This window comes from Pleurodeles waltl, chromosome 8 (assembly GCF_031143425.1).
Source record: "Pleurodeles waltl isolate 20211129_DDA chromosome 8, aPleWal1.hap1.20221129, whole genome shotgun sequence".
NCBI classification, from domain to species: domain Eukaryota; kingdom Metazoa; phylum Chordata; class Amphibia; order Caudata; family Salamandridae; genus Pleurodeles; species Pleurodeles waltl.
This window is the reverse complement of record NC_090447.1, coordinates 1,520,754,642-1,520,770,372: the sequence shown is the minus strand read 5'-3', so window position 1 is coordinate 1,520,770,372 and position 15,731 is coordinate 1,520,754,642. Positions and strand designations below refer to the sequence as shown.

General features: G+C 44.3%; 2 protein-coding genes across 2 annotated transcripts in view; one reads left to right on the top strand and one right to left on the bottom strand.

Annotated features, from left to right (window-relative positions):
• The first annotated feature begins 1,720 nt into the window (after positions 1–1,720).
• Positions 1,721–5,140, top strand: LOC138248875 (uncharacterized). Its single transcript, XM_069202844.1, has 2 exons — positions 1,721–3,889; positions 4,416–5,140. Exons 1-2 carry the CDS (start codon positions 2,730–2,732, stop codon positions 4,525–4,527), a joined length of 1,272 nt encoding a protein of 423 aa, XP_069058945.1. The 5' UTR covers positions 1,721–2,729; the 3' UTR covers positions 4,528–5,140.
• Positions 5,141–8,794: 3,654 nt separating this feature from the next.
• LOC138248873 (zinc finger protein 583-like) overlaps positions 8,795–15,731 on the bottom strand; it is a 64,808-nt gene continuing 57,871 nt past the window's right edge. Inside the window, exons 7-8 of the mRNA XM_069202840.1 lie at positions 12,893–13,165; positions 8,795–10,270 (exon numbers count right to left, since the gene is read on the bottom strand). Of these exons, the coding sequence (XP_069058941.1) occupies positions 9,801–10,270; positions 12,893–13,165 (743 nt within the window). The 3' untranslated portion in view covers positions 8,795–9,800. The remainder of the gene's footprint in view (positions 10,271–12,892; positions 13,166–15,731) is intronic.

Here is a 15,731-nt window from a genome sequence, read left to right as displayed (position 1 = left end):
CAGAGTGTTGTCTGCCCTGCTGAAACACGTAAGGAGCTACATCATTTTCCCTCAGGTGGAGGATTTGGCTACAGTGAAAGGTGACTTCTATTCCCTTGGACATATCCCCAACGTCATAGGTGCTATTGATGGCACCCATGTAGCTCTCGCCCCCCCCCCCCCCCCACAGGAGTGAACAGGTGTACAGGAACCGGAAGAGTTATCACTCCATGAATGTACAGATGGTATGTTTGGCAGACCAGTACATCTCCCAGGTAAATGCTATGTTCCCTGGCTCTGTGCATGACGCCTACATCCTGCGGAATAGCAGTATCCCGTATGTGATGGGTCAACTCCAGAGGCAACGTGTGTGGCTATTAGGGGACTCTGGTTACCCCAACCTGTCCTGGCTATTGACCCCAGTGAGGAATCCCAGGACCAGGGCAGAGGAACGCTACAATGAGGCCCATGGGCGGACTAGGAGGGTGATCGAACGGACCTTCGGCCTCCTGAAGGCCAGGTTCAGGTGCCTCCATATGACAGGTGGTTCCCTATTCTACTCACCAAGGAAGGTGTGCCAGATCATCATCGCCTGCTCGATGCTTCACAATCTTGCTTTGAGACGCCAGGTGCCGTTTCTGCAGGAGGATGGTCCAGATGGCGGTGTTGTGGCAGCTGTGGAGCCAGTGGACAGTGATGAGGAGGAAGCGGAGGAAGAAGACATAGACAACAGGGAGTCAGTCATACAGCAATATTTCCAGTGACACACAGGTGAGAACATTTCTTTCTTACCATTACATTCACTTTCACACTTCTACCTCTATCATGTCTGTCATTCCATAGCACTATTTGGTCACTGAGTTGTACCTTTCCATTACGGTTTCACAGGTGTGGTTACCAACGTGTGTCATCTGCTTGCATCCTTCCAGGACTTGTGATGTGTGACAAAGGTATGTTGGCTTTACAATAGAAAACGCATTTTGACACTGTCATTGATAATACAAATTTACCAAATCACAGACTGACTCCAGATTGTTTTGTGGTTCAAGGGTGTTTATTTAAGTGCTCAAAAATGGAGGGGGGTTGTAAAATGGTGATGGGGAACGGTGGAGGAATGTCCATGGCAGAGTCCAGTCTATTGGTCACACAGCTGCACTGCCCATATGGGCATAGGAAGTGGAGCTGGGGCAGTTAAAGTATGGACAGGGTAACAAAGTGGGACAGTGGGAGGACAATCAGGGTGGTCTCATTTCCTGTCGGGGGTCTTGCCATCTTGCTCTGTCCTGTTCCTGGATCTCTGGGACCACTTGCGTGGTGGTTGTCCGTCTGCAGGGGGTGGGGTGCTGGTGTGGTGGTCCTGTGGTGGTGCCTCCTGTCTACTAGCGCCGGCGGAGGTGGTGGGTAGTTCATCGTCCATGCTAGTGTCAGGGGCCCCTTGGAGTACCATGGTGTCCCTCATGGTCTTTTGTATGTCCTTTAGCACCCCTACGATGGTGCCCGGGTGTCCTGCCATTTGATAAAGTTTTGTTTTGACCAATGACTTTGTGTTTCACCACTGCGCATATTAGTTGCTCAATGTTCACCAGTAGCACATGGTATGTTTTATTCAGTTGAGCCGCCTATGGGCTTTGACATTGCATTAGCCATTACATTCTGTATTCTGCCTATTGACTTTGACATGCTATTAGATATTCTGCCTATTGGCTTTGACATGATATCATATATTACATTTTGTATTCAGCTCAGCTGCCTATTGGCTTTGACATGATATTATACATTGCATTTTATATTCAGCTCAGCTGCCTATGGGCTTTGACATGATATAAGACATTGCATTTTGTATTCAGCTTAGATGCCTATTGGCTTTGACATGACACTAGACATTGCATTTGATATTTAGGTTAGCTGCCTATTGCCTTTAACATGACATTGCATTTGATATTTAGGTTAGCTGCCCATTGCCTTTAACGTGGAGTTAGACATGGCAGTTGAGAATCTAAGCTGTATTTTTCCAAGCTGTGTTTTTGCACCAGAGAACCAAGATGTTTTGCTCTCACAGTAGACTAGACCTGATAAGAGAGAGTACATGGGCGTCGTTTCTCTTCCCTTGAGCTTGGGAACAGGAGTAGTCTTGGAGACCTGGCCAGTCTCCAAAAGGCTTGCTCAGTTTCCCAGGTCTGAGGGGAGGGGGCACACCTTTGTAACGAATGTAACAGGCTGCAGAGAGTCAGATTCGAATCTGCCGGACCTCGTGCTGGAGCTTGGCGCCAGCTGCCAGCATCCCGTGTGGGTAGATGACACTCTTTCTCGCGGCTGACAGGGGTCATCAGCTTGCAGACCTTAGAAAGATGTAGCTGTAAATAGTTCCTACACGGTGAAGTATTTGTTTTGCTTTGCATTCAATATCTTATAAATATAACCTGCTGTGTATATTGCAAACTGATATATTTTGTTTGATTAACGCGGACTTGAAAGCTACTAATTCGTCATTCATATAACAACAATAAAAGTCTTCTTTGACCTCAGAAGTGCATTTCTGTTGTGTTATGTTAGTGCTTAGAAACTAAATAAGAGGAAAGCACTACAATTGGTACCTGGAGTCGTGGGGTCGGTCATTAAGAGGTGATTAAAGGGTTTGACGAGTTGGTAGATTTCTAAGTGCACACTTTAAAAGTGTAATTGTTTTTTTGTTGTTTGGAGAATTACAGAAATTGTTTTCTGTTTGGAGAATCACAGTAGCACGGCAGACCATGTCTGAGAATACATGTGTTGATGAACTGCCTGATGGTGCTAAGAAAAACTGTGAATTGTTTTCTGTTTGGGGAATTACAGAAGAAAATGCATGTGTAGCTAAAAGGCCTGATAAGGTTTTGAGAAATAATTCCCGTTGTATATATGTAGAAAACGTGTGTTTTGGAAGTAATGATGACAGAAAGGTCTGGATACCTTTATCTGCTTACAGAGAAATGCAGGAGAAATGTAGGAAGTTGGAACATGAAAATAGGAATTTACGTGAGCAAATTAGCCAGGATACAATAATTCAAAATAAGACTGAAAGTTATAAAAGGGCTGTTTTTGAAGAATCTTTCCTGTCCCATTCCAGTAATGAGGGGGTTAAGACAGCTCCGAGCTGCACTGAGTTTCCGTGTGAGCCAGGGTTTTTGGCAGCCAAAATGCATTCCTTAACTGATAACACGGAGGAGAGAGACCAGAATGTGATTTACGAGTTACCGTTGCAAAATGCACAAGTAAAACGAAAGATATTAGAGCAAGAGACACCGAGTTTCATTAGCTTGTTTGATTTTTGGAAAAAGAATAGCCCTCATTTGAGAGGAATCCTAACACTTTTGTATATGGTCACTGTGGAAAATAATATGCAGCTGCGCGCTTGTGATTTGGCAAATGAAATAATGCAGACTTTAGGTTTCTGCGCAGTGCAAGAAGGAAATACTTATGTACATGTAATTCAAGAACAAGGGAAGAAAATACTGCCCCTAGCTAGAATCATACAATGGATCTGGTACTTGCAAGACAGGGCTAGAGTACCACAGATAAAAGAATTACCAATGAAATTGTGTGCACCATTTGAATTCGTGTCCACTGAAGATAAAAAGCATGTTTGTTTTACTAATGATTCATTGACTGAAATGTTGCTTTCTGGCACAGTAGAAGGAACAGAGTTGTATAATGTGTGTCAGATTTTAAAGCAAGAGCTACGTGAGATGTGTCATTTTTACGCTGATTTTTGGTTCTTTGATAATGTTTTAGCCACATGGCTTGTACCTAACTGGTTCAATTACCTTGCAGATGTTAATGAGAAAAATGCAGAGAGAGAAGTGTTCACCCAGAATTCTGCCTTAGTGGGGATGGCTATGTGGGTGCCCCAGAAATGTGAAAAGGCCACTTACAGGTGGGCAGAGATGAGAGAGATGCACATTCCCCTAGATTTGATAAAAACTGTGCAGCACGCACAAAAGCAATCTGTCATGCAAGCAGTCACAGAGCAGTTGGGGAGAGGAAAGTTGCCAGAACAGAAATGGCAAATTGATCAGGTTTTAGGGAGAGTGATTGATGCAAATTACCAAGGAAAAATCGAAATTATGCTGATACCTAGAAAAGAATCTGATTCATTCATACAAATTGGAGACAGAATGGCCCAACTTGGCAAAAATGCAGTGAATGGAGGTTTGGTAAAGAAGGAGTCTGCCCCAGCCCTTCTGACAGTGCAAGAAAAGGGGAGCTGTGGCGCAGCAGATACAAACCTCAGTGCTGATGTGTGGGCTGAAGCCCCAAGTGACCCTCCAGAACCTGCAGAGAATATAACAAAGGGCCCCAAAAACGTCCTGCTGATTATAAAACAGGGAAAGAAAGAGGAAGGGTGCAGTTTAAATGAAAAATGTTATTTGCAAGAAAAGTCATACTTGTTTCTTTTGCAGATCCGACCACGTTTCGCCACTGTCCCTGAGTGCGCTGTGTGGTCCCCCTTCCGGTGTGTGCGTGTGGGGTCGGGGAAGGGACCGAATCCCCAACCTGAACCTGGCTGAGTAAAGTGCCAGCACCATGGATCCATTTTGCGCAAACTGCGCCTTCAGTTCAAGTTCAACTTGTTTGCTGTGTTTTTTTTTTTTTTCCCCTCTCGTATGGAACTCTGACTTTTGCTTACCTTCCAGCAAACCTTTCAGGTGGACCGTGCACCTTTACATGAGTAGAACTCATGCCACATCAAATTGCTAACACTGTTGAATTAGAGACTCATTCAGAGAAAAAAAAAAAAATGTGCCCAGTCTTCTCTATGTAGATGTAGCTGATGTGAAAGGTTATGAGATCAATGTGTTAATTCACTTCTATTGCTTTACAGGGATTGCTTTGATCATAATGTTTTTTTTTTTGTGCTGATGTTTTTTTTGTTTTTGGTTTGACACAAGAGATATGTGAAACAAAAATTCATTGGTCAAAGGGCGGAATGTCCTGCCATTTGATAAAGTTTTGTTTTGACCAATGACTTTGTGTTTCACCACTGCGCATATTAGTTGCTCAATGTTCACCAGTAGCACATGGTATGTTTTATTCAGTTGAGCCGCCTATGGGCTTTGACATTGCATTAGCCATTACATTCTGTATTCTGCCTATTGACTTTGACATGCTATTAGATATTCTGCCTATTGGCTTTGACATGATATCATATATTACATTTTGTATTCAGCTCAGCTGCCTATTGGCTTTGACATGATATTATACATTGCATTTTATATTCAGCTCAGCTGCCTATGGGCTTTGACATGATATAAGACATTGCATTTTGTATTCAGCTTAGATGCCTATTGGCTTTGACATGACACTAGACATTGCATTTGATATTTAGGTTAGCTGCCTATTGCCTTTAACATGACATTGCATTTGATATTTAGGTTAGCTGCCCATTGCCTTTAACGTGGAGTTAGACATGGCAGTTGAGAATCTAAGCTGTATTTTTCCAAGCTGTGTTTTTGCACCAGAGAACCAAGATGTTTTGCTCTCACAGTAGACTAGACCTGATAAGAGAGAGTACATGGGCGTCGTTTCTCTTCCCTTGAGCTTGGGAACAGGAGTAGTCTTGGAGACCTGGCCAGTCTCCAAAAGGCTTGCTCAGTTTCCCAGGTCTGAGGGGAGGGGGCACACCTTTGTAACGAATGTAACAGGCTGCAGAGAGTCAGATTCGAATCTGCCGGACCTCGTGCTGGAGCTTGGCGCCAGCTGCCAGCATCCCGTGTGGGTAGATGACACTCTTTCTCGCGGCTGACAGGGGTCATCAGCTTGCAGACCTTAGAAAGATGTAGCTGTAAATAGTTCCTACACGGTGAAGTATTTGTTTTGCTTTGCATTCAATATCTTATAAATATAACCTGCTGTGTATATTGCAAACTGATATATTTTGTTTGATTAACGCGGACTTGAAAGCTACTAATTCGTCATTCATATAACAACAATAAAAGTCTTCTTTGACCTCAGAAGTGCATTTCTGTTGTGTTATGTTAGTGCTTAGAAACTAAATAAGAGGAAAGCACTACACCGGGGCGGAGCTGATGGTTCTGAGTTCCTCTCTCAACCCCAAATACTGGTCCTCCTGCAGGCGCTGGGTCTCCTGAAACTTCGCCAGGACCGTCGCCATTGTCTCCTGGGAGTGGTGGTATGCTCCCATGATGGAGGAGAGGGCCTCGTGGAGAGTGGGTTCCCTTGGCCTGTCCGCCCCCTGTCGCACAGCAGCCCTCCCAGTTCCCCTGTGTTCCTGTGCCTCCGTCCCCTGGACCGTGTGCCCACTACCACTGCCTCCAGGTCCCTGTTGTTGTTGGGGTGGTGGGTTATCCTGGGTTCCCTGTAATGGTGGACACACCGCTGATTGACGTGTCCTGGGTACGGAGGTATGGGCCCGCTGGGTGGGTGCTGTGCTGGTGTTACCAGAGGGTGGAAGGTCAGTGTTGGGCTGTGCCTGTGCGAGGGGAACCGACTGTCCCGAGGCCCACGATGGTCCAGGCTGGTCATCTGGATCCAGTTGGCCAGAGCTGCTGTTGTCACTGTGGGCCTCTTCTGTGGGTGGAATGGAGATGTCTGGACCCTCCGGTGTGGTGACGTTCCTTAGTGGTCCTGCAGGGATATGAGAGCATGATTATTGCATGTGTGTGTGTAATGGTGTGCAATGTGTGGGTGTGCGTGTACCCCAGTGCAAGCATTCCTGTGTGTGGGTTTGTGTGATGATGGTTAGGGGGTTGTTCTGGGTATGTGCAGTGAGCATGCTTCGGTGAGGGGTGACCATGCTTAGTTGTGTCATGCAGGGCTTGGTGTTGGGATGAGTGGTTTGTGTTAGTAGTACATTAGTGAGGATTTGGGGTGATAGGGGAGGGTGTGAGGGTGGGGGTGTGTGATAGCATGCAGATAGGGTGGGGGATATGATAGTTAAGATTTGACTTACCAGTGTCCATTCCTCCACCGACTCCTCCGAGGCCCTCTGGATGCATGATGGTTAAGACTTGCTCCTCCCATTTGTTAGTTGTGGGGGAGGAGGTGGGGGTCCGCCGCCAGTCTGCTGTACCGCGATGTTGTGCCTGGAGACCACAGAACGCACCTTCCCCCGTAGGTCGTTCCACCTCTTCCTGATGTCCTCCCGATTTCTTGGATGCTGTCCCACAGCGTTGACCCTGTCCACGATTCTGCGCCATAGCTCCATCTTCCTGGCTATGGAGGGGTGCTGCACCTGTGAGCCAAATAGCTGTGGCTCTACCCGTAGGATTTCCTCCATTATGACCCTAAGCTCCTCCTCGGAAAACCTGGGGTGTCTTTGGCGTGACATGGGTTGGTGTGGGTGATGTGTGGGGTGGTGTAAGTGTTGATGTGTGTGGTGATGTGTAGTGGTGTGTTGTGTTTTGTGCGTGGAATGTTGTATGGGTGATGGTGTTGTGTGCCTCTGTGTGGTGGGGTTCTCAATTGCTGTGCTCTCTGTCTCTCTGGCCTTCCTTCGTGAATTATGGTTGTAGGGGTTTGTGGGTGATGTGGGTGTGTGTTTTATATTGAATTGGGTGTGTGGGAGTGGTGTTTGTATGTGTGTCAGGTGTGTGTATTTTGAATTGTCCAATGTGGCGGTGTTTTGGAGATGTGTGTGTATTTTGAGCGCGGCGGTGTGTACCGCCAATGGAATACCGCGGTTGAAAGACCGCCGCGTGCATTCGTGTGTCATGATAGCATGGGCGTGTTTCTGTTGGCGTGACGGTGGAGGAATTGTTTTCGCCAGTTTAACACTGACCTTTGGTGTGGCGGAGTCGTGTGGGTGTCTGAATTTCGGCAGATTCCGAGATGTGTGTCATAATAGCTGTGGTGGTATTCCGCAGCCGCGGCGGTGTTTTGGCGGTCTTCTGCATGGCGGTAAGTGGCTGTTACCGCCCATGTTGTAATGAGGGCCTTAGTTGTCTAAGTGCTTGCCACCTCCACAACACATCCATATCAAGTTGTATTCAAATGTCATACTAAATGAAAAGGTTCACATTAGACACAACAAAACTCCAGGCCACTTAGAGTTTCCTAAGCATCTACCTCCTCAACAACGCATCTAGAAATATTTATAGCACCTGAGCAATGTATATATCAGCCACCCATAAGAAGATAAGCTAAACATACCACATTTATGTTCACATTGAATTTTATCAAGGCCATATAACACCTGAAGATTCATCAAAACGTAATAGTTCCATGGATGGGCGCAATGACCGCATGTTTTGTATGACCTTGTGAGTCATCATATCAATTCTTGGAGCTTCAGGACTACAGTGTGGGGGTTGGTACTTAGATGAAGCTAAATTGTCAGCAATTATATAGCAAGGAAAACAACATATTGGTTCTTGGCTGCCTCCAGGCACTTAAAGAGTCAAGAACAGACCTAGAAATCTCACCTCATGTCACATTTTCTTGAAATCCGTGGTAAAAATAGGTGCTCGCTTGAGACAAAGCAGAGAATGGCTAATTTTGGTTAATTTAAGGTTTGCCTACACCAATTCACTCTCCCTGGGATATAATAAGTAATTGGCAGAAAAACCTCAAGATGCCCAAATGGGGAGTACATTTGTGACACAAATAGAGCCAAGCTGAAGTTGTGATGGCTGAGAATTGATGATCATGTTTACGTCAAAAGCCCTAGTATAAACCACTGTATATTTATGGCTCTACCATACCATGTAATGATTAGACATCCCAACGCTATATGAATATGGAAATCTTTCCTGGTAGATAATACAGATATCACAAAGTGAATCAATAATACAGTTATTTTGGTTTATAAAAAATAACATAATTCACATCATAAAACATTTATTATACAACAAGCATATCAAATTCCAACCTTATCAAATGACAATCAATTCATCATACTTATGATTTAAAATGATCCATTACACTTGAACCCGTTGACATTAAGCTTAACTATCATCATCCCTTAGGCAATTCTAGTTGTTGGTATTAAAAAGGGCAGAATTTGCATTGCTTAGTAAACCTGTCTCCCTGATTTGAAGTATCTGTTTAGATGCTGTTACCATGAATTTCCTCATGTGGTACCAAACTTTAGGGGTTTTAAGCAGCACTAAGTACATGCAGGCAGATTTACATGGCATAAGTTCAGAGAGCACAGAAAACCCCAAAATTATTTCTAGATCCATCGCAGAAACAGCAAGAGAAACCAAAATGCATGTTGGTTTGGGCTGAGAGCTTGTCACAGGGTGGTGAATTGTTGTTGCACATAGGGTGTATCCTTGATGAAAGTCTAGTGTGTAAATCTGGCATTACCCCTCAATGGTCTGATATGTTTGCAGATCATTTTGTATTTGACCTTGACGTTGTTTGAAGGGTCACTGCATAGTAATGGCACAACAGCAATAAATAACTGTCTGATGGTCCTGTTTGCAGCACACAGTACTCTGGGCTTTGTGAGTGCTATTGTCAAGACTTAGTGGTGCGCTGTTATGTTTGATTTTATTGCCAACACCTGCATCAGGTGTTGTATTGAGGTTCAGATTGGTCCCTCCTTTACCCTTTGGTGGTGTAGGGAAATGAATATGTTTTACTTTACTACCACTAATAGTGCAGGATTAGGATTGGATTTTCATCATTTGATGGATTCAGATCCTCAAGGTGGGAGTAGTCAGCCAAGACATGGTAGTGCGGTGATCTTAACTATTTACTCCTTTGTCCCTGTATGAATCCTAAGGTGCTGTACCTTTGAGTATGTATCCTCTTGGGCTTGTCCTGGCAGGGCTCCCATCCGTGTGAATTAAAGTAAGAGTAAAGATCCTACCACATACAGTTCAGTTTAACTGAGTCACTTCCGTGTGGATACTCAGGTGCCGTTTAAGATCACTGTTGCGGGTAAAGCTCTTCTCACACACAGAACAGCAGAAAGGCCTCTCTCCTGTGTGGATCCTCAGGTGCTGCATAAGAGCATTGTTACGTGTAAAACGCTTCTCACACTCAGAACACGGGTACGGCTTAAATCCACTGTGGAGTCTCAAGTGGTCCTCAAGATGTTCCTTTTGATTAAATCTCCTCTCACACTCAGTGCAGGAAAAGGGCTTCTCTCCCGTGTGTATTCTGAGGTGACGCCGAAAACCAGACTTTAAAGTAAAGCTCTTCCCACATTCAGTGCATTCGAAGAGCCTCTTTCCTCTCTGGTTTCTTTCACACAGCTCAAGCCTGGCTATCCAAGTGGAGTCCTTCTCGCATCCAGTGTGCGCGTATGATTGTTTCTCGCTCGAACTTACTTTCTTTGATAGGTCTCCTGTTGAATGAAAATAAAACAAATGATTTATTTCAAAATAATGTGTAGAAATGAATATGATGCAACTGGGTGTATTCTAGACAGCTATAAGGTTATCAGGGAGGTAAACGATGCAGTAAAAGAACTAAGACAACAAAATGCAATAAGGAAGTCATATTTTCTGTTTATTCACAAATTATGAAAAATAAAGTATTAGCAACTGAGGTCACTACAGTAGCAGGGATAAGAAATTTCTATCGCTCGAAGCTCAGTACATATTACTTGTGGTCTCGAACAACAAGTTTTCATTTTTGTTTTTTCAATGGACAAACAGGCCCACAATCTGTGAAAGAGAATTCTTCAAACTTGTACATATGATTCATTACAGCACTAATAGGAAATGCACTGAACGGTGATCATTTTTCTTTTTGGGGATGCACTGACCTCTGAAGTCAGTCTGCATTACTGACAGTGGTTACAGTATATAAATCACTACACAATATTGCAACAGTAATAATTTGATGGTAGCTTTAATGCTCCCAGAAGGATCCCTGATTATATGCAGATATATGTGTAACTATGAAAGCAATATTGGTGCCTGTTTGCTTTCAAAATAAAATGTACACAAAAAATGTGCAATTTGAAAAAAAGGTTTTAACTATTGTGCAACTGTAAATACCATTTCTCTGAGGCAGATTTTAGTAAAACATGTTTGAGGTATGACAATATTAAAAAAAAAATAATAACGATGAAGAAGTAGGGCAAAATTATGGGGGACATAAAAATAATGGTTCAGTTCTTTAAGAAAGTCAATTACACATCTGTCTTTCTATTAATGCAGATGCAAGACTTTCAGGAATTTACAAGAGTTTAAAGAAAATGTACTGCTAGAAAACTTTTTTGACTTCCATTTTCACACACGCAAATATCCACATGTACATTTGCCTAGGTGTAAATCTGTTGAGCGATTGCAAATTTGCTTTCCCTAACGCCACTTTTATTCCCACCTTGGAAGATATTTTACTCCTGCCCATGTGAGGAGTACATTTCCAACCTTTCGAGTGTGGCAGGAGATTGGAGAGGAGCTGGTGAATACTGTTACTTTTGGGTGTGTAGACTCACAGGGCAATCCAAGCCGGGAACTAGTTCTTCCTTTTACTTACAGTCGCTGTTTGTAGATTTGCAAAAAGATTGTAAAATCAGAGCTGTGGTAAAATTCTAATTCTGATGCAATATGAACCCTGACAATCAGAAATGCTGTGATCAGCGAATACAGCCATATTTTGTCAGTGAATTGCATGGTGCAAAACAGCCAAGTGAATTGTTTTTTACAGAGCACAGATTCTTCATCATCCTGTCACTTGAGGAAGTAGGCAGTTTGGATCACTGACAGAATATCGGAACCAAAAATATAGGGCCTGATTTAGGTTTTGCTCGAGAGAATACTCTGTCACAAATGTGCCGGATATCCCATCCGCCAAAATATTATCTCCATAGGAAATAAGGGATTGCAATATGGCAGACGGGATTGCCGGCACATTTGTTACGCAGTATTTCCCTCCCCCCCAGACCTAAATCAGGCCCATAGTGTGGACAGAATATCATGTCAAAAATAACGAGGACCAAAATATCGAGAAGGGAAGTGCATGGAGGTAAACAGAGATTTACTATACTCAACTTCACATCTACGTACCTTGAAGATATACATATCGTCAACCTATACATAGTTGGAGAGATATATAGTTAAACTTTGTTTAACTATGGAAACTTACCTTCACAAGATTTTTGTCCTCGATATTCTTGGCATGATATTTAGCCCCACAATATTTTTGGTTCCGATTTTCTGTCTAAACACCAGAAAATTCCTCACCACTGCAGTAGCCATGAAACAAACACATTCACTGTTGAAAAATAAACAACATAGTATATAATGGATCCCACACATCAGCCTATGGATCCCACACATCAGCCTATGGATCCCACACATCTGCCTATGATCCCACACATCTGCCCATGGATACCACACATCTGCCTATGGATCCCACACATCTGCCTATGGATCCCACACATCTGCCTATGTCCTCCTCCTAAAACCCACAGGATGCCCCTCGGTTGTGCACGCTGTTGCTTCACCACCACCTTTCCCAGACTGACTCTTCGTCCTGCGCAGCGTGACCCCGTCACAACGAAACTGCTGCTTAGATTTGAAGATTCCTTAATCTCCCCAGTGGGAATAGTCACTAGTTCCTCTTAAGTACAGGTTCCCTGGGGTAGCCCCCTAGAAATATCTCCAGTGTACAGGCTCTGAGTTTACACTGTGCACAACAATGCTCCTGTCTAACCTGTCTATTGATTATCCAAAGGTCTGAAGACTGGAATCCACATGGCGTTGGTGATGATCTTGTGCTTTGGAGTCCTCATGAACAGCCACACAAGAGCAACAACATCCTCTGGCATTTCACTGACTGAATGTGCAAGTGTCTCAAACCCTTCAGTAATATTGGAGCTCAGCTCCTGAACTCTGCTACACATGAGCTGAGCAGCCCTCATGTATGTCTGCTGGGCTCTCAGCAGCAAGTATTCTTGTCGCCTGATTTGTCTGGCACATGGTATTCTATCTTCAGCACCTGAAGTCACTGTTACCTGTTGCCTGATGGTTGGTTGTCCCGGGTCTTCTAGCTGAAAGCCATTGGTGGTGTGTTGATGGGGCTGGAGGTTGAAAAGCTTGCATGACTGTAGGTGCTGTTGCTAAGGCTGAGGGAACTGTGGTATCCTGGGCAGTTTGTGTTGTTGCTTCTGCCTTCCCTGATGTGGAAGCAGGTACTCCCCCGGTTCCATAAGGGGCCGCTGTGTCAATGTCCGCCTCTTGAGTTTGCATATTCTCAGTGTCCTCAGGCGCTGATACAATCCTTCGAACTATGACAAAGAAGAACAGGAACACTGTGAGGGAGCTCGGGGAGTACAATTTGATGTTTTAACTTTGCTTACATGCAGTTCTAGTAGGGCTTCTGAATGTATGCCTAACTCTAATCTTTGTTGTCTCTACCAAGGGTGATACTGATTGCTGCCATTTTGTGATGCTCTTAAAATCAATGTAGGATTAGGCATTTTTACCTGATGAGCAAATTCTTCTGGGCAAAGGATTCTATTGAAATCTATGCTGGACATATATTCTATTAGGAACTGTTAGGCAGAGAACTGAGTTACGAAATACTTGTGAATGCGATTTGGGGCCTGTTACACAAATCTACAGGGGTCCTACATTATCTACAATAAAAGGATGCATTTTGACAAGACTCATGTACGTATGCCAGGTGATACACATCGTAAAGTCCAGTGCAATGTGTTTGTATGTAAAAAGGGTGGGATGTAGCAAGTGTGAGTTTCCTCTGTGTGACATTCACTTAGATGCATGCTGGGCGTGTGGCGAGTCCGTTCCTGACCTCATTATAAACTAACAAAGAGGAGACTTTCACCTGCCACATTAGACACAGTTGCAGAAGTCTCTGTGCTGCTGACACCCACTATTGCTCCAGGTTGGAAAGAAGTCTTGATAGCTCTAAGGGTGTGGGTGGAGGTCCTATGCTTGTTTCACGGCCTGTTGCCCTTGCCTCCTGCTTTCTGGTAGTGAATCGCTCTTTGGGACATAAGCGGAGATTGTACTAACAACAGTATGACCGGTCTAGCTGAAAGAGCCAGGCCAGGCCTTCACTGAACGGGAACACAAGCAATCACAGACTCGTTTTGGCCTGTTTGGACTTCATCAGAAGGGTGCAGTTTGAGTTCTAAGGCACAGTGCACAGCCCTTCACACTTAGGGTATCACAGTGGAGACAACAGTTCAGGCCCAACTGTTCCTGTTCTGTCTGAGATGGCACTTTGAAGCCCCCAGTACCGAGAAGCCCAGTGCATGATAACCACACCACGAGTGGGTGATTTTAGGGCTCACTCCCTAATGATCATGTGCATGTATCTGGTGTCCATACATGAGTTCAAGGGGACTGAACATTACTCCTTTTAAAGGTGCCTGTTGGTCTGTGGGTGGTGGGAAGTAGAGAAGTGGTAGTTTAACCATCAATTATTCACATGGTCTTCATGTATGAAAACATGAAGTCCCTTTTTGAGTTCAAAATCACAATCAAGAGACAATGCCAAGCCATACACTAACCACCAAAATGGCAACATTGCTCCCCAAGGGCAGAGACTTGGGGTACAAACATATATTTTTTCATGAGCTCCAACAGGCCCAAAATACCAATCAGCTTCTTAAAATGCCCTGCACCCCAAAAAGGGAAGGGCACCAAGGTGCCCTGACAATGCCCCTGACTTTGCACTGAGCTGGAGAACTGGGCAAGTCTTGAAAAACCTCTCTTTAACCTGAAACGTACTGGGCCAGTAGAAGAGAAGGGTCAGATTCTCATTAGCCTCTTTGATGGCTGCTTAAGGGTGTCTCATGGGGCAGTAGCATTAGGAGATGTCTGTGTCTTTGGGAGATTACTAGACTCTTGCTAATCCTTGGCTAAGGGCCTGGCAACTCGGCGGTAACAGTCCATCTTCCAAGGGCACCTTAAAGCCTCCAGCCACTATCCCAAGGACTGAGTTTTTTCAGACGACCGAGACTAGGACTTTCTGTTCAAGCTTAACAAAACTATTCAACAATTGTAGCTGAGAAACGGAATGAGACTGCAGAACGGTCTTCCGCCGCACGTTTGCCCTCCTCCCCACCTGGTACGAGAGGTTCAGGGCCCTGAACTAGTGCATCCTTTTGGGTTTAGGTTCTGTCCTGCCCCTGTGAGGTCCCTCCTCTTCAGGGTGAACCTTCTCAATGGTCTTGAGAAGGTTGGCAGCCTTAGATTGAGCCCTAAATTGAGTCAGGACTGTTTTCCACCATTCCGCAGGCTGTCAATTTTGCTGCTTAAAAAACAGTCTAGCCCAATGTCATCTGTGACCCTAACACCCTCAGGCTGAATTCTTGATTATTACTTCAACCAGGTGGAAGAAAAATATGTGGTCATCAGACGTCCTAAAAGGACCTGTTTTCTTGGAGTCAAAGAAGTGTCTCTCTTCCATGGTTCTACTGGCTCTGTACAGCAATCACCTGGCATGCACCATCTCCACTGAGATAGAAACACAGTCCTTAGAGTTCATAAGGAGACTGACAACCTAGGAAATGGATAAGGCTTCTTTGTTGGGTAATCCTTATTTATGTTGCCCACCAATTTTTACCTGGACTTAAACTCAGTGAACGTGGTTAAAAATAGAAGAAATATTATCCTAGTGTGGGGTTAGAGGATGTCACTTCCATCTTTTTCTCAGACAAATGCCATTTACTCACCGGTAAGATTACTGATGCTGCCTTTCATCTCCTGGTGGGCTCTGAAATACGCCTCCGTCTCCTCTTTGATGTTTGAGGAAATAGGAGATGTGACATCTGCCATGTCTGAAAATATTTATGTATCAATCATTCCTTGGAAACAAAAGGA

Bases quoted from the DNA above. Each gene is read 5' to 3' on its own strand.
- LOC138248875 (XM_069202844.1), top strand. From the start codon at position 2,730: ATGTCTGAGAATACATGTGTTGATGAACTGCCTGATGGTGCTAAGAAA. The intron at 3,890-4,415 runs GTGGGCAGAGAT...TTTCTTTTGCAG, and splicing joins TGTGAAAAGGCCACTTACAG to ATCCGACCACGTTTCGCCAC.